At 43.4% G+C, this 22279-nt stretch overlaps 1 protein-coding gene across 1 annotated transcript in view; it reads left to right on the top strand.

The window, feature by feature from the left end:
- Positions 1 to 10779: 10779 nt before the first annotated feature.
- Positions 10780 to 22279, top strand: part of LOC138647933 (uncharacterized) — a 231689-nt gene continuing 220189 nt past the window's right edge. Inside the window, exon 1 of the mRNA XM_069737312.1 lies at positions 10780 to 11022. Coding sequence (XP_069593413.1) covers positions 10959 to 11022 — 64 coding nt within the window. The 5' untranslated portion in view covers positions 10780 to 10958. The remainder of the gene's footprint in view (positions 11023 to 22279) is intronic.

Below are 22279 nucleotides of genomic sequence, written 5' to 3'. Positions count from 1 at the left end.
ATACAAAAGTGCCACAAACAGGAAGTTGATATTACCAACCATTCCCATTTTATTTAGGTGTATCCATATAAATGGCCCACCCTGTTGATGGAGAACATTCACTAGTAGACCGCAATACACACTGAAATAACAGGAAAATCCAGATATTTATTACTTTTGCAACACAGTATAGCCCACAATATCAGGAAGTTACAGCCATTGTAAAAAAAAATACCGATTCTCAATCAGGACAGTAGAATCTCAGAATTTTTTTAAAAATAGTAACCCCAGATTCATTGCTAAAAAATCATCCTCGTTAGGTAATATTCTCTCACGAGTTTCTTTCAGGAAAATATAAAAACAAAAGATTTCCACATGGCTTTCCTTAAAAGTTTTTTTTAATGTGGACATACGCAGTGCATACCTGCAATCATGTATATACCGTATATACTCGAGTATCAGCCGAGACCTCTAATTTTGCCACAAAAAACTGGGAAAACTTAATGACTCGAGTATAAGCCTAGGGTGGAAAATGCAGCAGCTACCGGTAAATTTCAAAAGTAAAAATAGATACCAATAAAAGTAAAATTAATTGAGACATCAGTAGGTTAAGTGTTTTTGAATATCCATATTGAATCAGAAGCCCCATGTAATAGTTACATAGTTATTAAGGTTGAAGGAAGACTTTAAGTCCATCTAGTTCTACCCACAGACTAACCTAACATGCCCTAACATGTTGATCCAGAGGAAGGCAAAAAAAACCATGTGGCAAAGAGTAAGCTCCACATTGGGGAAAAAAATTCCATCCTGACTCCACATACGGCAATCAGACTAGTTCCCTGGATAAACACCCTATCAAGGAATCTAGTGGATATACCCTTTAACATTATACTTTTCCAGAAATGTATCCAGTTCCCTCTTAAATTTAAGTAACGAATCACTCATTACAACATCATATGGCAGAGAGTTCCATAGTCTCACTGCTCTTACAGTAAAGAATCCGCGCCTGTTATTATGCTTAAACCTTCTTTCCTCCAGACGTAGAGGATGCCCCCTTATCCCTGTCTCAGGTCTATGATTATAAAGATCATCAGAAAGGTCTTTGTACTGTCCCCCTTAACATAAGATCACCCCTTAGCCTTCATTTTTCCAAACTAAATAGCCCCAAGTGTAATAACCTATCTTGGTATTGCAGACCCCCCAGTCCTCTAATAACCTTGGTCGCTCTTCTCTGCACCCGCTCTAGTTCAGCTATGTCTTTCTTATACACCGGAGACCAGAACTGTTCACAGTATCTGGCATCTATGCCTCTTTTAATGCATCCCATTATTTTATTTGCCTTTGTAGCAGCTGCCTGACACAGGCCACTGAATATGAGTTTGTCATCCACCCATACTCCCAGGTCTTTTTCATTGACGGTTTTGCCCAGAGTTTTAGAATTAAGCACATAGTTATACATCTTATTACTTCTACCCAAGTGCATGACCTTACATTTATCCCCATTAAAGCTCATTTGCCATTTATCAGCCCAAGCTTCTAGTTTACATAAATCATCCTGTAATATAAACTTGTCCTCCCCTGTATTGATTACCCTGCAGTTCATGATGGGCCCCATAAGATGCTCCATACAAAATACGCCCCATATAGTGCTCCATAAAGTTTATGATAGGCCCCAAAAGATGCTCCATATTAAAATATGCCCCATATAATGCTGCGCAAAGGATAATAATGGCCCCATAAGATGCCCCATAGAAACATTTGCTCCATATAATGCGGCATAAAGGTTGATTATGGCCCCATAAGATGCTCCATAGAGTTATATGCCCCATATGGTGTTACTGCTATTTAAAAAAAAAATGACATACTCACCTCTCATTGCTCAGGCCCCCATCACTTGCGATATTCACCTGTCCCCGTTCCACCGTCGGTCGCCGCTGTGTCTTCCACGTCTTCTGCACTGACTGTTCAGGCAGAGGGTGGCATGAACACTAAACACGTCATCATGCCCTCTGGAAGACGGAGCGGAGCCTGACGGTGAGCTTGCATCAAAGCCGGGACACGTCAGCTGTTTTGAACAGCTGACATGTGCCCGCAAGAGCGGCGGGTGGAATCGAAATTCACCCAAAACTATTAACTAGTTAAATGCCTCTGTCAAATGCTGACAGAGGCATTTAACTACCGCTTCAGGCCATCGGGCCGGAAATGAGCGCATTGCTGACCCCGTCACATGATCGGGGGTCAGGATGCATCTGCATAACAACAAGAGGTCTCCTTGAGACCTCTATGGTTATTGATGCCGGATTGCAATGAGCGCCACCCTGTGGTCGGTGCTCATAGCAATGCAGGAATTCAGCTACATAGGAGTGATCTATGCATCGCTCCTATATAGCTGAGCCGATCGAGTTGTACCAGCTTCTAGTCTCCCATGGAGGCTATTGAAGCATGGCAAAAGTAAAAAAAATATTTTAAAAAATATGAAAAAAATAAAAAATATATAAAAGATTAAATCCCCCCCCCTTTCGCCCCATTCAAAATAAAACAATAAAAATAAAATCAAACATACACATATTTGGTATCGCCGCGTGCAGAATCCCCCGATCTATCAATAAAAAAAATATTAACCTGATCGCTAAACGGCATAGCGAGAAAAAAAATCGAAACACCAGAATTACATTTTTTTGGTCACCGCAACATTGCATTAAAATGCAATAATAGGCAATCAAAAGAACGTATCTGCACCCAAATGGTATAACTAAAAACGTCAGCTTGTGGGAGATTTCCACTGTTTAGGCACATGAGGGGCTCATCCCCCCCCCCCCCACCCTCCCGCAGACCATTCCATCAAAGTCTGTGCTCTAAAACTTCATTCCTTCCTTTTGGAGCTCGGCAGTGTGTCCAAACAGTATTTTTCAAACCACATATGGGGTATCAGCGTACTCAGGAGAAATCTCACAACAAAGTTTTGAGTCCATATTCTCTTGCTACCTTTTTGAAAATTAAAAAAATTGGGGCTAAAGCAACATTTTTGTTGGAAAATTTGTTTTTTTTTCATTTTCACAGTTCAGAATTGTAAAATTCTGTTAAGCACTTGTGGGTTTAAGGTGCTCACCATGCATCTAGATAAATTCCTTAAGGGGTGTAGTTTCCAAAATGAGGTAACTTCTAATGGTTTTCCACTGTTTAGGCACCTGTTTAGGATTTCTCCAAAAGCAAAATGGCACCATTCCATCAAAGCGTGCTCTCAAAAATGTCACTCCTTCCTTTTGAATCTCATCAGCCTGTCAAATCAGTAGTTTCCCACCACATGGTGACTGCTATCAATTACATTCCCTTCCGAACCTTGCTGTGCGTCCAAACATCAGTTTTCCACCACTTACGGGCTATCGGAATACTCAGGAGAAATTGTAGAACAAATCGTACTGTCCATTTTCTCCTGTTACCCTTGTGAAAATAAAAAATTGGGGCTAAAATAACATTTTGTGTGAAAAATTTTATTTTTTTTATTTTCATGTGTCAACATTATAAAATTCCGTGAAGCACTTGGGGGATCAAGGTGCTCAACACACATTTAGGCAAATTCATTGAGCGGTCTAGTTTTCAAAATGAGGTCACTTTTCAATGTTTACGCACATCAGGAGCTCCCAACACGTGACATGGCATCTGCTATCAATTCCTTTCCAATTTTGAGTTCCAAAAGTCAATTGATGCTCTTTCTCTTCCAAGCACCCAAGCAGTAGTTTTCCACTATACATGGGATATCGGCGTACTTAGGAGAAATTGTACAACAAAGTTTGGGGTCTATTTTCTCCTGTTACCCTTGTGAAAATGCTAAATTTGGGGCTAAAATAACATTTTATGGGAAGAAGTAAAATTTTCATTTTTCCACTCTAGATTGCTTTAATTCCTGTGTAGAGACTGAAGGGTTAATGAAATTCAATAAGGTTTTGAGCAGTTGTAAGAGTGCCGTTTTTATAATGGCGTAGTTTCTGTTACATAGCCCCTCAAAGTCACTTCAAATGTGATGTGGTCCCTAACAAAATGATTTTGCAAATTTTGGTTGAAAAATTAGAAATTGCTGATAAAATGTTAACCCTTCTAACTTCCTAATAAAAAAAATGATGCTTCAAAAATGATGCTGATTTAAAGTAGGCATGTGGTAAATGTTATTTATTAACTATTTTGTGTGACATAACTCTTTGGTTTAAGGGCATAAAAATAACATTTTGAAAATTGCAATATTTTCTAAATTTTCACCAAATTTCCATTATTTTCACAAATAAACACAAAGAATATCATCCTAAATTTGTCGTTACCATGAAGTACAATATGTAATGAAAAAAGATTCTCAGAATCACTGAGATCCATTGAAGCATTGCAGAGTTATAACCACATGAGGCTACTTTCACACTTGCGTCGTGTGACGTCCGTCACAATGCGTCGTTTTGGAGAAAAAATGCATCCTGCAAAGTTGCCCGCAGGATGCGCTTTTTCTCCATAGACTTGCATTAGCGACGCATTGCGACGTATGGACACACGTCGCATCCGTCGTGCGACAGATGCGTCATGTTTTGGCGAACCGTCGGCACAAAAAAAACGTTCCATGTAACTTTTTTTGTGCGTCGCGTCCGCCATTTTCGACCGCGCATGTGCGGCCGAAACTCCGCCCCCTCCTCCCCGGACATTACAATGGGGCAGCAGATGCGTTGAAAAACTGCATCCGCTGCCCCCGTTGTTCATTTATTTCACAACGTCCGTCGGTACGTCAGGCCGACGCATGGCGACGGCCCCGTACCGACGGAAGTGTGATAGTAGCCTAAATTGACTGGTGAGAATTGAAAACTGGCCTCGTCAGAAAGGTAAAAACTGGCTTTGGGGCAAAGTTGTGCGACTGCGGTAAAAAAATGATCAATCTCCTGGCATGCCTTCCCTTACAGATATAGTATTAATAATAAATACTAATACTAATTGGAGTAGAAGAAGGGCCCTATTTATAATGGCAATAATTCCGTCAGTGGGACATTATCATTAACCATTAGTACTCTTCCTTGGAATTTGTGCCTAATACATGCTTGTAACATGGAATTGCAAATAGTGCTCTTCGAAGGCACATTAGATTGACTGGCTTCTAAAATCAAAGGGAAGGGGGTGACAAATGTAGTAAACTGATGTATCTAATGAAGTATTTTACGTCCAATGTAGATAGAATTGTTGCATAGTAACCTGTAATAATAGACTTTCTGTCTTTCAGTTCCCTGTGTTCCAGGTCATGTTCAAGCTGATATAAATTGTGGGTCCAATGTAGTAACTGTGTCCTGGGCTGAGACGGTTGGAGCAGTGAATTACACTACAGTCGCCACTGGACCTCAGGGAGAGCAGTACCATTGCCAGTCCAGCAACACGTCCTGCAGCTTCACGCAACTCTCCTGTGGTCTAAGGTTGGAGGCCTCCGTCGCGGCAGTGGGAAACACTTGTACAAGTGATTTCAGTGGATCTGTACCTTTTTATACAGGTTTGCACTCAGAATGGAGACTTATATTATAATTCCATTTCCAAATTGAAATATTATTGTTTTTCTACAAATGCTTTACTTCTAAGTCTGAATTGTGCACATGAACAGCAAAGGATGGGTATAGCCACAGATGCACTTGTGTTTTCACCTCATATCAGACCTGGTTACCTAAAATGATCAAAAATCCTGATTCATGTGCGTGATGAGCTGTGTTCCCAGAGTTTGTATGGCTTGATGAATGGAAGCTATAAGCACTGTGTTACTCCATATGGTGCTTTTTTGGTGCATCTATAGCTGCAGTGCTTTTAGGGGAGAATAGCATCTAAGGCCAGTCTCACACGTCCAGATAATTCCGGTACCGGAGAAAATGGTACCGGAGTTATCCGTGTCTGTGTGTCCGTGTGTGTGCTCACGTAGGCCATCCGAGTGATGTCCGTGAGTACGTTTTTAGGGTCCGTGTGCTGTCCGTGTGCTGTCCGTGTGTCCGTGTATTGCAACAACTTTTACAATTTTAACCCAATGACAGGAAAAACGCACACAGACAGCACATGGATGGCGCTTGGACAGCATCCGTGTGCGGTACATGTTTACACGGACCCATTGACTCTAATGGGTCCGTGTGATCCGTGCGCTCCCACGAACACTGACATGTCTCCGTGTTTTGCACACGGACACATGGTCCGCGAAAAATCACTGACATGTGCAGAGACACATTGATTTTAATGTGTCTACGTGTGTCAGTGTCTCCGGTACGTGAGGAAACTGTCACCACACGTACCGGAGCCACTGACGTGTGAAACCGCCTTAACTAGAGTTGGCTGACATTTTGAAAATTCAGTTTGGTTTACGATCGGCCGTGAATATTGAATTTGCAATATTGGAGTCAATGGGAGTAGAAATGACTGAATATGTTCGGACCTGATCTTCAAACATAAATTCAGCACAAATAGGGTACAAATTCACTCATCTCTAATCTTAACACTACATATTGTGGAACATTTTCTATTAGATTCATATGTAAAAAAAACATTTTGTCTTGTCTCTTGCATTAAAGGGATTTTCCATTTTAGAAAAGTCATGTCCACTAGTGAACATTTGTTTTGAAGTCAAGGGTTTTCTGAAAACGGAAAATCCCTTTAATGGAATGTGCACACAGCATCTTTTTCAAGTGGGTATGCTCCATAACCCACCTGAAAAAGCAATTAATAAATGTTAAAAAGAGTAAATATATGCACAGCAATATAATAATAACTTACTGTTCACATGTTCAGTCTACTGATCGTCTTTGAAGTGACCTGACCATTGTTCAGGGGCTTTTCCTTTAGAAGGAACTTGCTATTTTATGCATACAAGTAATAAAAAAACGCCAGCGTACTGTCAAGGATTATTTGAGATAAAAAAACCAGAGTATACAGCTATATATATATAGGACATAATACAATTAAAATGTTGTTTTTTCAGTTCCTGTTATCTTACTTTATATTTTTGTTTTACCACTTGCATGAATCTATCCATCCATGAAATATATTCAGAATTGCGACACCAGTGCCACAACATAAAATTTGTAAAATAACCCCTATCTATTATATATATATATATATATATATATATTATACACATTTGTGCATATATATGCTGTATATTAGAGTGTAAGATGGCTGCCGGACGAGTCATTGAATGGAGATATGTGTCATCGTGGCTATTAGCTGCGGTGATGTGAGTTCGGAAGTATGCTCCTGCACATTAGTGCTGAGCGAGTTATTTGGCCAATCCAGGGCTGGGTTTTACGAGAGGTCATAAGAGTTGGGTGGAAATGACCTCTCACATATCCTAACCCCAGTGGAGTGGTTTGGATAATACAATGGAGGCCAAATGTCTCATTCAGTGTCTGTGGCTGGAGGTGTGGAGACCTTCAGTGTGGGTGCGCTAAAGACACTGACCTGAGCGGGTGGACCCGCTGTACTATATGGACTGTTTATTTTTTCTGTTTGCTTTTTCACTTTGTGACTCGTATAAGCCTAGGGTGGAAAATGCAGCAGCTACTGGTAAATTTCAAAAATAAAAATAGATACCAATAAAAGTAAAATTAATTGAGAATTCAGTAGGTTAAGTGTTTTTGAATATCCATATTGAATCAGGAGCCCCATATAATGCTCCATACAGTTCATGATGGGCATCATAAGATGCTCCATATTAAAATATGCCCCATATAATGCTGCACAAATGTTGATTATGGCCCCATAAGCTGCTCCATTGACACATTTGCCCCGTATAATGCTCCAAAAATGCTGATTATGGCCCCATAAGATGCTCCATAGAGATATTTGCCCCATATAATGCTGCACATGGCCCCATAGAGATATTTGCCCCATATAATGCTGCACATGGCCCCATAGAGATATTTGCCCCACATAATTCTGCACATGGCCCCATACAAATATTTGCCCCATATAATACTGCACATGGCCCCATAGAGATATTTGCCCCACATAATTCTGCACATGGCCCCATACAAATATTTGCCCCATATAATGCTGCACATGGCCCCATAGAGATATTTGCCCCACATAATTCTGCACATGGCCCCATACAAATATTTGCCCCACATAATTCTGCACATGGCCCCATACAAATATTTGCCCCTTATAATGCTGCACATGGCCCCATGCAGATATTTGCCCCACATAATTCTGCACATGGCCCCATGCAAATATTTGCCCCACATAATGCTGCACATGGCCCCACGCAGATATTTGCCCCATATAATGCTGCACATGGCCCCACACAGATATTTGCCCCATATAATGCTGCACATGGCCCCATAAGATGCTCCATACAGACATTTAACCCATATCCTGTTTCTGTGATTAAGAAAAATAAATAAATAAAAAGTGACATACTCACCTCTCAGGCCCCCGGCACTTGCTATATTCACTGGTCCGTGTTCCACCGACGGCCGCCGCTGTGTCTTCCGCGTCCTATTCACTGACGCTCAAGCAGAGGGCGGCACGCACTAATCACATCATCGCGCCCTCTGACCTGAGCGTCACTGCAGAGGACGGGGAAGTCGCAGCGGCGGCTGTCGGTGGAACGGGGATCAGGTGAATATCACGTGCAATGCGTTATACTCCCCTGCAGTCCCTGGTTCTCCGGCGCCAGCAGCTTCTTCCTGTATTGAGCGGTCACATGGTATCGCTCATTACAGTAATGAATATGCGGCTCCACCCCTATTGGAGTGCAGTGGGGTCCATATTCATTACTGTAATGAGCGGTACCATGTGACCGCTCACTACAGGAAGAAGCTGCTGGCGCCCAGAGAACTAGGGACGTGCAGGTACCGCGCCAGGAGCAGGTGAGTATTATTAGACAGCAGCCGCTCCCCCTCTCCTGCCGACCCCTGGGAATGACTCGAGAATAAGCCGAGAGGGGCAATTTCAGCTTAAAAAAATGGGCTGAAATTCTCCCCTTATACTCGAGTATATACGGTATATGTACATATATATACACATATACAGCTCTGGCAAAAATTAAGAGACACCCACATCAAAACCCTGTCATGGGCAGCCCAATCTCCAGACCTGAACCCCATTGAAAACCTCTGGAATGTAATCAAGAGGATGATGGATAGTCACAAGCCATCAAACAAAGAAGAACTGCTTACATTTTTGTGCCAGAAGCAATGTGAAAGACTGGTGGAAAAAAACCCAGAAAATGTATTGCTTGGAAAGTCGGAGACGTGATTTCAGAAGTTTATAGAATAAAAGAACAATTTACATTTTACTCAAAAATATACCTTTAAAGAGAAAAATCAGACAAACTGAACATTTTGCAGTGGTCTCTTAATTTTTGCTAGAGCTGTATATATACACCGCAGGAAAGGCGGGATCTAAGAAAATATCTGATTGTCATGTCTGGGGTCAGTGAGGATTTTTTTTTCCCTTTGGATCTTTTGGTCCAGTGAATTTTAGCTGGTCCACATTGAGCGTAGCTTTTTCTATGGTCTCCACCAAGCCGGACCTGAGAGAGTCACTTATCATTCCTTAAAGGGAACCTGTCACCTGAATTTGGCGGGACTGGTTTTGGGTCATATGGGCGGAGATTTCAGGTGTTTGATTCACCCTTTCCTTACCTGCTGGCTGCATGCTGGCTGCAATATTGGATTGAAGTTCATTCTCTGTCCTCCATAGTACACGCCTGCACAAGGCAAGATTGCTTTGTGCAGGTGTGTACTATGGAGGACAGAGAATGAACTTCAATCCAATATTTCAGCCAGCATGCAGCCAGCGGGTAAGGAAAGGGTAAATCAAACACCTGAAAACTCCGCCCATATGACCCAAAACCAGTCCCGCCAAATTCAGGTGACAGAGTCCCTTTAATTTCTGAAAAGGCTGGTAACGTCTTAATTTCAATATTTTGCTATTGCAGTAAAACAGATACCAATATAAGTTATATATATATCTATGTGAAGTTTGAACTCTTCCTGAATTAAAACATTTAGTATTGTTGTTTCTAAATGATTATGAACTTGTTTTCGTTGCATTAGTTGAGGTCTGAAAGCACTGGGTTTTTTTTTATTTGAACCATTTCTCCTTTTCCGAAAAAAACAAACAAAATTTATTGCTTGGAAATTCAGGGACATGTTGTAAGAAGTTTATAGACTAAACACTAGTGTCTTTTTTTACGTGACAGAGAGGTCCTTGGGTGCAATTGATTCCTCTGCACTCCCTATAACTACGCCCCTGAATATATTTGTTAAAGCATATACCGTATTTTGTACGAATTCCCCAAAAACCACAAGGTGCTATTTGTCCAAAAGAAATAGGAATTTAAAGAAGAACTCACAAATAAATTGTTATTCCCTTATCGATACGTATGTAGTGAAGTGTGAATGCATTTAATACTTAATGATCAATATCCTCTCTATTTCCAGTGACGTTCCGATCCTCTTCTGAACAACGTAACATCAAATCAGACCAGCCGACTCACAAAGCTTCTTTGATATGGATTGGAGGTCTCTTTCTCAATGTCTGTCTTTGAGAGCCCCAAAGTGAGTCTATCAGACCTAGATTGAGAAAGTGACTTTTGGAGCACAAAGGACATATATTTTGTAAACCAACTAAGATGAATTGCAGTCACGTGGTTCATAAGAGGATCAGACCATTATATAAACACATCCACACTGCACTACATATATATTATTAAAGGATGAGGGAATGCAATCTTTGCTAGGAGTGCTTTTTAAGTGTGTAACTAATTGTTCCATATTGTTTTAGCCCCCTGTGCAGTAGGAAACATCCATGCGCTGTACCAATGTGGCAGCGACTATGCAGACGTCACCTGGGAGGCAGCCGCGGGAGGACTCACATTCACAGCTGCGCTCAGCACTGAGGATGGAGCGAGGACTATATGCAACACTTCAGATGCCAGCTGTGCAGTCTACGGCTTAAAATGTGGTCAGCAATATGCAGTTATGGTGGAAACATTTGGGCCAAGTTGTAGCAACAGAATCAACGCCACTGACTATATCTTTACAGGTGATTTCATCTCATATCACATAAAAGATGAAAATGTAGATTTCACTGATTGCCTGTGTGTTATTATATTATTCTGTACCACAGCGTTCATTCCTAAATGTCATTTTTACCTTCTCTATTCATCCTATAGAGTCATGACCAGACGTTTTGGGACTAACACAAATTTTGTTTTTCACATACAGTAGTTTGCTGCTTCAGGCCGGCTTCACACTCAGCGTATGAAAATACGGTCCGTATATTACGGCCGTAATACGCTGAAAAGTCCGGTGAGGCGCCCTCTGCTGGATGTTCATAGATCGTGGGAACTTTCCTAGAAAGCCTGGGAGCTTTCAAGGAAAGTTCCCACGATCTAGGAACAGCCAGCAGAGGGCGCCTCACCGCAAATGAAGCTAAATATAGATCATTGATCTATATTTAGCCTCATTCCCCGGGGTTTTGCAGCAAGGAGCAGCCTGCATTAGCGGAACTCCTTGCTGCAAAATGTTTTAACCCCTTCAGAAGGATTTACATCGTTGGACGTAACAGATCTGCGGAGGGTAAGTATATTGTTGGTTTATTATGTTTTTTTACTTACAGAACGAGGGTCTTCAGTGACTGGATTGGGCGTAGAATAAAATACTCCAACAACCATTGTTTTTATTTCATTAAAATAATTTTAAATAATGTGTTTGTGTTTTATTTAACCCTTTACTACAATTGGATTAATAATGGATAGGTGTCATAATTGACGCCTCTCCATTATTAATTAGGCTTAATGTCACCTTACAATAGCAAGGTGGCATTAACCCTTCATTACCCCATATCCCACCGCTACACGGGAATGGGAAGAGAGTGGCCAAGTGCCAGAATAGGCGCATCTTACAGATGTGCCTTTTCTGGGGTGGCTGGGGGCAGATATTTTTAGCCAGGGGGGGGGTGTTGTGAATTCTGTGGCAGAGTTCACTCCTGTGGTCACAAGTGGTACTTCGGCTGATTCTCTCTGGGAGCTTCCGTTTGTGGAGGAAAGTGGTACTGCAGCTTCTGAGTTTCCTCCCTCAGGTGATCTGGTGAGGTCGTTAGCTGCTTCTCTACTTAACTCCACCTAATGCTTTGATTCATGCTTCCTGTCAATGTTCCAGTGTTGGACTTGTGTTTCTCTGGATCATTCCTGTGGCCTGCTGCTCTGCATAGCTAAGTGCTTCTTTGCTATTTGTTGCTATTTTTTCTGTCCAGCTTGTCTATTTGTTTTGCTGGTAGCTCTGGGACGCAAGGGGTGTACCTCCGTGCCGTTAGTTCGGTACGGAGGGTCTTTTTGCCCCCTTTGCGTGGTTTTCTTTAGGGTTTTGTGTAGACCGCAAAGTTATCTTTCCTATCCTCGTTCTGTCTAGAATATCGGGCCTCACTTTGCTGAATCTATTTCATCCCTACGTTTGTCTTTTCATCTTACTCACAGTCATTATATGTTGGGGGCTGCCTTTTCCTTTGGGGTATTTCTCTGAGGCAAGGTAGGCTTATTTTTCTATCTTCAGGCTAGTTAGTTTCTCAGGCTGTGCCGAGTTGCATAGGGAGCGTTAGGCGCAATCCACAGCTGCCTCTAGTTGTGTTTGGAGAGGATTAGGAATTGCGGTCTACAGAGTTCCCACGTCTCAGAGCTCGTTCTGTTATTTTGGGTTGTTGTCAGATCACTGTGTGTGCTCTGATCACTATGTACATTGTGTTCCTGAATTGCCTATCACAACAGTACAGGAAGCCAAAAGTACTAATGTTTCTCAATAGAGGGAAAAAAGAAGTTCTGAGACCATTTTTTTTTTCCTTTGCACTGTGTTTTGTCTTTTTTTCCCCTAGACATTTGGGTGGTTCAGGACACAGGTGTGGACATGGATATTCAGGGTCTGTGCTCTTCAATGGATAATCTCGTTATAAATGTACAAAAGATTCAAGACTTGGTGGTTCAGAAGCCTATGTTAGAACCAAAAATTCCTATTCCTGATTTGTTTTTTGGTGATAGAGTCAAGTTTATGAATTTCAAAAATAATTGCAAGCTGTTTTTGGCCTTGAAACCTCATTCCTCTGGTGACCCAGCTCAACAAGTGAGAATTATTATTTATTTTTTGCGTGGGGACCCTCAAGACTGGGCATTTTCCCTTGCGCCGGGAGATCCTGCATTGGGTAATATTGATGCGTTTTTCCTGGCGCTCGGATTGCTGTACGATGAGCCTAATTCAGTGGATCAGGCAGAGAAAAATTTGCTGGCTTTGTGTCAGGGTCAGGATGAGATAGAGGTACAGTGGGGCAAAAAAGTATTTAGTCAGTCAGCAATAGTGCAAGTTCCACCACTTAAAAAGATGAGAGGCGTCTATAATTTACATCATAGGTAGACCTCAACTATGGGAGACAAACTGAGAAAAAAAAATCCAGAAAATCACATTGTCTGTTTTTTTAACATTTTATTTGCATATTATGGTGGAAAATAAGTATTTGGTCAGAAACAAACAATCAAGATTTCTGGCTCTCACAGACCTGTAACTTCTTCTTTAAGAGTCTCCTCTTTCCTCCACTCATTACCTGTAGTAATGGCACCTGTTTAAACTTGTTATCAGTATAAAAAGACACCTGTGCACACCCTCAAACAGTCTGACTCCAAACTCCACTATGGTGAAGACCAAAGAGCTGTCAAAGGACACCAGAAACAAAATTGTAGCCCTGCACCAGGCTGGGAAGACTGAATCTGCAATAGCCAACCAGCTTGGAGTGAAGAAATCAACAGTGGGAGCAATAATTAGAAAATGGAAGACATACAAGACCACTGATAATCTCCCTCGATCTGGGGCTCCACGCAAAATCCCACCCCGTGGGGTCAGAATGATCACAAGAACGGTGAGCAAAAATCCCAGAACCACGTGGGGGGACCTAGTGAATGAACTGCAGAGAGCTGGGACCAATGTAACAAGGCCTACCATAAGTAACACACTACGCCACCATGGACTCAGATCCTGCAGTGCCAGATGTGTCCCATTGCTTAAGCCAGTACATGTCCGGGCCCGTCTGAAGTTTGCTAGAGAGCATTTGGATGATCCAGAGGAGTTTTGGGAGAATGTCCTATGGTCTGATGAAACCAAACTGGAACTGTTTGGTAGAAACACAACTTGTCGTGTTTGGAGGAAAAAGAATACTGAGTTGCATCCATCAAACACCATACCTACTGTAAAGCATGGTGGTGGAAACATCATGCTTTGGGGCTGTTTCTCTGCAAAGGGGCCATGACGACTGATCCGGGTACATGAAAGAATGAATGGGGCCATGTATCGTGAGATTTTGAGTGCAAACCTCCTTCCATCAGCAAGGGCATTGAAGATGAAATGTGGCTGGGTCTTTCAACATGACAATGATCCAAAGCACACCGCCAGGGCAACGAAGGAGTGGCTTCGTAAGAAGCATTTCAAGGTCCTGGAGTGGCCTAGCCAGTCTCCAGATCTCAACCCTATAGAAAACCTTTGGAGGGAGTTGAAAGTCCGTGTTGCCAAGTGAAAAGCCAAAAACATCACTGCTCTAGAGGAGATCTGCATGGAGGAATGGGCCAACATACCAACAACAGTGTGTGGCAACCTTGTGAAGACTTAGAGAAAACGTTTGACCTCTGTCATTGCCAACAAAGGATATATTACAAAGTATTGAGATGAAATTTTGTTTCTGACCAAATACTTATTTTCCACCATGTTATGCAAATAAAATGTTAAAAAAACAGACAATGTGATTTTCTGGATTTTTTTTTCTCAGTTTGTCTCCCATAGTTGAGGTCTACCTATGATGTAAATTACAGACGCCTCTCATCTTTTTAAGTGGTGGAACTTGCACTATTGCTGACTGACTAAATACTTTTTTGCCCCACTGTATACTGTCAGAAATTTAGAAAGTGGTCTGTACTCACTCAATGGAATGAAGCTGCGCTCGCAGCGATTTTCAGAAAGGGTCTCTCTGAGGCTCTTAAGGATGTCATGGTGGGTTTTCCTATGCCTGCTGGTTTGAATGAGTCTATGTCTTTGGCCATTCAGATCGGTCGACGCTTGCGCGAGCGTAAAGCTGTGCACCATTTGGCGGTATTACCTGAGATTAAACCTAAGCCTATGCAGTGCGATAGGACTTTGTCCAGAGTTGAACGGCATGAACACAGACGTCTGAATGGTCTGTGTTTCTACTGTGCTGATTCCACTCATGCCATTTCTGATTGTCCTAAGCGCTCTAAGCGGTTCGCTAGGTTTGCCACCATTGGTACAGTACAGTCAAAATTTCTTCTGTCCGTTACCTTGATATGCTCTTTGTCATCATATTCTGTCATGGCGTTTGTGGATTCGGGCGCTGCCCTGAATTTGATGGACTTGGATTATGCTAAGCGTTGTGGGTTTTTCTTGGAGCCCTTGCAGTGTCCTATTCCATTAAGAGGAATTGATGCTACACCTTTGGCCAAGAATAAGCCTCAGTACTGGACCCAGCTGACCATGTGCATGGCTCCTGCACATCAGGAGGATATTCGCTTTCTGGTGTTGCATAATCTGCATGATGTGGTCGTGTTGGGGTTGCCATGGCTACAAGTCCATAATCCAGTATTAGATTGGAAATCCATGTCGGTGTCCAGCTGGGGTTGTCAGGGGGTACATGGTGATGTTCCATTTCTGTCAATTTCGTCATCCACCCCTTCTGAGGTCCCAGAGTTCTTGTCTGATTACCGGGATGTATTTGATGAGCCCAAGTCCGATACCCTACCTCCGCATAGGGATTGTGATTGTGCTATTAATTTGATTCCTGGTAGTAAATTCCCAAAAGGTCGATTGTTTAATTTATCCGTACCTGAGCACACCGCTATGCGCAGTTATGTGAAGGAATCCCTGGAGAAGGGGCATATTCGCCCGTCATCGTCGCCATTAGGAGCAGGGTTCTTTTTTGTAGCCAAGAAGGATGGTTCGCTGAGACCTTGTATAGATTACCGCCTTCTTAATAAGATCACGGTTAAATTTCAGTACCCCTTGCCATTGTTATCTGACCTGTTTGCTCGGATTAAGGGGGCTAGTTGGTTCACAAAGATAGATCTTCGTGGTGCGTATAATCTGGTGCGAATTAAGCAAGGCGATGAATGGAAAACTGCATTTAATACACCCGAGGGTCATTTTGAGTATCTAGTGATGCCGTTCGGACTTGCCAATGCTCCATCAGTGTTTCAGTCCTTTATGCATGACATCTTCCGAGAGTACCTGGATAAATTCCTGATTGTGTACTTGGATGACATTTTGATCTTCTCGGATGATTGGGAGTCTCATGTGAAGCAGGTCAGAACAGTTTTTCAGGTCCTGCGTGCTAATTCTTTGTTTGTGAAGGGATCAAAGTGTCTCTTTGGTGTGCAGAAGGTTTCATTTTTGGGGTTCATCTTTTCCCCTTCTACTATCGAGATGGATCCTGTTAAGGTCCAGGCCATCCATGATTGGACTCAGCCGACATCTCTGAAAAGTCTGCAAAAGTTCCTGGGCTTTGATAATTTTTATCGTCGCTTCATCTGCAATTTCTCTAGTATTGCTAAACCATTGACCGATTTGACCAAGAAGGGTGCTGATTTGGTTAATTGGTCTTCTGCTGCTGTGGAAGCTTTTCAAGAGTTGAAGCGTCGTTTTTCTTCTGCCCCTGTGTTGTGTCAACCAGATGTTTCTCTTCCGTTCCAGGTCGAGGTTGATGCTTCTGAGATTGGAGCAGGGGCTGTTTTGTCGCAGAGAGGTTCTGATTGCTCAGTGATGAAACCATGCACTTTCTTTTCCAGGAAGTTTTCGCCTGCTGAGCGAAATTATGATGTGGGCAACCGAGAGTTGCTGGCCATGAAGTGGGCATTCGAGGAGTGGCGTCATTGGCTTGAAGGAGCTAAGCATCGCGTGGTGGTATTGACTGATCATAAGAACTTGACTTATCTCGAGTCTGTCAAGCGCTTGAATCCTAGACAAGCTCGTTGGTCGTTGCTTTTTGCCCGTTTTGACTTTGTGATTTCGTACCTTCCGGGCTCTAAAAATGTGAAGGCGGATGCTCTGTCTAGGAGTTTTGTGCCCGACTCTCCGGGTTTATCTGAGCCGGCGGGTATCCTCAAGGAAGGAGTAATTGTGTCTGCCATCTCCCCTGATTTGCGGCGGGTGCTGTAAAAATTTCAGGCTAATAAACCTGATCGTTGCCCAGCGGAGAAACTGTTTGTCCCTGATAGGTGGACGAATAGAGTTATCTCTGAACTTCATTGTTCGGTGTTGGCTGGTCATCCTGGAACCTTTAGTACCAGAGAGTTAGTGGCTAGATCCTTTTGGTGGCCGTCTCTGTCGCGGGATGTGCGTACTTTTGTGCAGTCCTGTGGGATTTGTGCTCGGGCTAAGCCCTGCTGTTCTCGTGCCAGTGGGTTGCTTTTGCCCTTGCCGGTCCCGAAGAGGCCTTGGACACATATCTCTATGGATTTTATTTCTGACCTTCCCGTTTCTCAAAAGATGTCAGTCATTTGGGTGGTCTGTGATCGCTTTTCTAAGATGGTCCATCTGGTACCCTTGTCTAAATTGCCTTCCTCCTCTGATTTGGTGCCTTTGTTCTTCCAGCATGTGGTTCGTTTGCATGGCATTCCAGAGAATATTGTTTCTGACAGAGGTTCCCAGTTTGTTTCGAGGTTTTGGCGAGCCTTTTGTGGTAGGATGGGCATTGACTTGTCTTTTTCCTCGGCTTTCCATCCTCAGACTAATGGCCAGACCAAACGAACCAATCAGACCTTGGAAACATATCTGAGATGCTTTGTTTCTGCTGATCAGGATGACTGGGTGTCCTTTTTACCTTTGGCTGAGTTCGCCCTTAATAATCGGGCCAGCTCGGCTACCCTGGTTTCACCGTTTTTCTGCAATTCTGGGTTCCATCCTCGTTTCTCTTCAGGACAGGTTGAGTCTTCGGACTGTCCTGGTGTGGATACTGTGGTGGACAGGTTGCAGCAGATTTGGACTCAGGTAGTGGACAATTTGACCTTGTCCCAGGAGAAGGCTCAACTTTTCGCTAATCGCAGACGCCGTGTGGGTCCCCGACTTCGTGTTGGGGATCTGGTTTGGTTATCTTCTCGTCATATTCCTATGAAGGTTTCCTCTCCTAAGTTTAAACCTCGTTTTATTGGTCTGTATAGGATTTCTGAGGTTCTTAATCCTGTGTCTTTTCGTCTGACCCTCCCAGATTCTTTTTCCATACATAACGTATTCCATAGGTCATTGTTGCGGAGATACGTGGCACCTATGGTTCCATCTGTTGACCCTCCTGCCCCGGTTTTGGTGGAGGGGGAATTGGAGTATATTGTGGAGAAGATTTTGGATTCTCATGTTTCAAGACGGAAACTCCAGTATCTGGTTAAATGGAAGGGTTATGCTCAGGAAGATAATTCCTGGGTTTTTGCCTCTGATGTCCATGCTCACCGATCTTGTTCGTGCCTTTCATGTGGCTCATCCTGGTCGGCCTGGGGGCTCTGGTGAGGGTTCGGTGACCCCTCCTCAAGGGGGGGGGTACTGTTGTGAATTCTGTGGCAGAGTTCACTCCTGTGGTCACAAGTGGTACTTCGGCTGATTCTCTCTGGGAGGAAAGTGGTACTGCAGCTTCTGAGTTTCCTCCCTCAGGTGATCTGGTGAGGTTGTTAGCTGCTTCTCTACTTAACTCCACCTAATGCTTTGATTCATGCTTCCTGTCAATGTTCCAGTGTTGGACTTGTGTTTCTCTGGATCATTCCTGTGGCCTGCTGCTCTGCATAGCTAAGTGCTTCTTTGCTATTTGTTGCTATTTTTTCTGTCCAGCTTGTCTATTTGTTTTGCTGGTAGCTCTGGGACGCAAGGGGTGTACCTCCGTGCCGTTAGTTCGGTACGGAGGGTCTTTTTGCCCCCTTTGCGTGGTTTTCTTTAGGGTTTTGTGTACACCGCAAAGTTATCTTTCCTATCCTCGTTCTGTCTAGAATATCGGGCCTCACTTTGCTGAATCTATTTCATCCCTACGTTTGTCTTTTCATCTTACTCACAGTCATTATATGTGGGGGGCTGCCTTTTCCTTTGGGGTATTTCTCTGAGGCAAGGTAGGCTTATTTTTCTATCTTCAGGCTAGTTAGTTTCTCAGGCTGTGCCGAGTTGCATAGGGAGCGTTAGGCGCAATCCACAGCTGCCTCTAGTTGTGTTTGGAGAGGATTAGGAATTGCGGTCTACAGAGTTCCCACGTCTCAGTGCTCGTACTGTTATTTTGGGTTGTTGTCAGATCACTGTGTGTGCTCTGATCGCTATGTACATTGTGTTCCTGAATTGCCTATCACAACAGGGGGGCCAATAACCGTGGACCCTCTCCAGGCTATTAATATCTGCCCTCAGTCACTGGCTTTACTACTCTGGCGGAGAAAATTGCGCGGGAGCCCACGCCAATTTTTTCCGCCATTTAACCCTTTATTTTAAGAGCTAGAATGGCCAAATTTTGCAGATACACACTACTGACATTAGTAGTGTGGAATCTGCAAAAAAAATGGAGAGAAGACATGGTTTACTGTATGTAAACCATGTCTCAAATCATGTCGGGTTTAGGAAGGAGAAAGAAAAAGGCGGTAATTAAATTACTGGCTTTCAAGCTGTATAGCGCTGGAATAAATATTAATATATATACATATATGTGTCTCACTGATATATATATATATATATACCTATTCTATGTGTACACATTTATTCTACCTATTGGACTGTAAGCTGTCAGTGTGATTTTACTGTACACCGCATTGAATTACCGGCTTTTCTCTCTAACTGCGCTGCGTATTTCTCGCAAGTCACACTGCTTGTCCGTGTGTAATCCGTATTTTTCACGCTTCCATAGAATTTCATTGGCGTATTTCTTGCGCACTACGGTGACAAACGCAGCATGCTGCGATTTTGTACGGCCGTAGAAAGCCGTATAATACTGATCAGTAAAATACGGCAGATAGGAGCAGGGGCATAGAGAATAATTGTGCCGTATTTTTTGCGAGTTTTACGGACGTAGTTTCTGCGCTCTTACGTCCGTAAAACTCGCAAGTGTGAAGCCGGCCTCAATGTTTTTAGATATTTTTGTCGCACGTTTCTGTGATTTCTGAAGTACAATTATCAGCATTCATTTGATGAGTTTTCCTTATATTAATAATTACATAAAGTTCATGTAAGGACTCAATATTTCCAGTGCTGACCTTTATTTTCTAACACTTCTGCCTTTCTCCCTGGCTGTTGGATATCGGCTTCTGGGCAAAAGCCTGACTGATGACCGACCACCCTTGTCTAATCAGAGCTTGGAGTTCATCATAATTTCTGTGTTATGTTCGTCTCCTGCTTTTTGAGGATTGACCACAGGTTCTCAATGGGATTGAGATCTGGGAAGTTTGCTGGTCTTGGACCTAACATTTCAATGTTTTGTTCACCAAGCCACTTGGCTACCACTTTTGCCTTGTGACATGGTGTCCATCTTCACAAGATTGCTCCTGGATTGTTGGGAGAAGTTGGAGGAGGTTTGGATTCCATTCTTTATTCATGGCGGTGTCCTTAGGCAAAACTGTGAGTGAGCACCCTCTATAGAGGAAAAGCTAACACACATAAGTGGTTTCAGGATGCTTTATTATTATTGGTATGATACAAGACTCATGGCATTTCTGCGGCGCCCCGGGGCCCTGGTTGTCGCAGTGGTATTGCTTTCCTCTCGGGGAAAGTGATGCTACGTTTGGAGGCAATGAAGGATAACTGCATCCAGGTATCACAAACATGCAACAAATTTCACACTCCAGACCACCAGGGGGAGCTTCTGCTCCTATTTATTAGGTCACTCCCTATATATATATAACTGGTAGACTGTAGGAAAAGTTAGAATGTTCCAGACCAGAGTCTGAGGAGGATGGAAGGTTAAAGGAGCTGTGCCTGCCCTCAGAACTGCAGTTCCCAGAAAGAGACATTGAAAGGCAGAACTGCATTGCAGCGAGCATGTAAAGGAGAGGAAGCAAAGGAGAGGATACCAGAAGGGGACCAGCCCTGCACAGGCTGCCTCCTTCTGAGGCGCAGGATCCCGGTAGCCGGAACACCGAGGGAGTAAGGACCTTTATGCTTTGCTCCAGAGACCGGCAGGACAGCTAATTGCAAGTTACCTGTCTGCCCCTACACCCAGGAGGTACGGTGGCACCCCTTAGAGGCTGGGGCATGCTAGAGTCCCTATAAACCGCCTCAAGCCACCAGTCATATGGGTTTGTCCTATCCTATCTGGGGGACAGAGAAAGACAGAACATCTACAACAGTTGTGAGGACCTTATGAGAAGCTTAGCAGTAAGGGACTACAATACCATGGCGCTAGAGGAAGGCTTTCATTTCCACCTGGACAAGGGGACTCTGGACTTGCCTCCAAATTGTCCGGACTCTGCTTGCCTTGTGATCTGGTGCCCTGGACTGTGGATGCTGAAGTCTTCAGTAAAGAGACTGCAACCTTGTGTCCTTGTTCTTCTCTGCGCCTCTCACCATCCACCATCTACACACCGGGAAGCCCTGGGGACATACTTCACCTGTGGGAAGGTATACCATCTAGCTGCCATAACATCACCCCAGCGGACCCCTTAAAGCAGTGTCAGTCACCCTGACCGAATACCACAGGTGGCATCACGAACATTCCCCTTAAAGACCTTTCCCTTTTACACGGACGTCCCAGGGCCACGGACCGGGTCAGCGACCGTGACTTCCATCTGTGAACCGCAGGACCCCGTACCGAGTACCCCACGGCCCCATGGGGGCGATCCATTTCCTCTCTGGACAATTATTCCTCTACATGACCCAAACAGTTTGAAAGGACCGTCATCAGAGAAAATAACTTTACCCAGCCTTCTGCAGTTACTTTCTTTGACCTGCCCCTTCTATCACTGTATCTAAGATAATAAGGGATTTGAACAACCACACAGCTCTGGACATGAATATCCATATGATCCTTAGGAGCCCTGCTCTGAAAGCTGTGGACTCTATTATTTTGCAAGATATATAACAGTAGCTTATCAGGAGCTGAGATGGAGGGGGAAGGAGGTGAGCAGATAATTGCTGCATAAAATAAATGGACTGGAGAGAGGTGGCTGGGATATTAGATTCTCTCCTGGAATGTATCTACTGTGCACACTGGGTCAGGTTCTGGGCAGGCACTAGAAGCTGAGCTCCATGAAAAACAGCTGTATATTCTGAAAGATAAAGACTTCCATTGCAGGAGATTGACAGCTGATAGAACA

Source organism: Ranitomeya imitator, chromosome 8 (genome assembly GCF_032444005.1).
Source record: "Ranitomeya imitator isolate aRanImi1 chromosome 8, aRanImi1.pri, whole genome shotgun sequence".
NCBI classification, from domain to species: Eukaryota; Metazoa; Chordata; class Amphibia; order Anura; family Dendrobatidae; genus Ranitomeya; species Ranitomeya imitator.
Note: the sequence above shows the minus strand (reverse complement) of the source record. Positions and strands in the feature narration are given on the sequence as shown.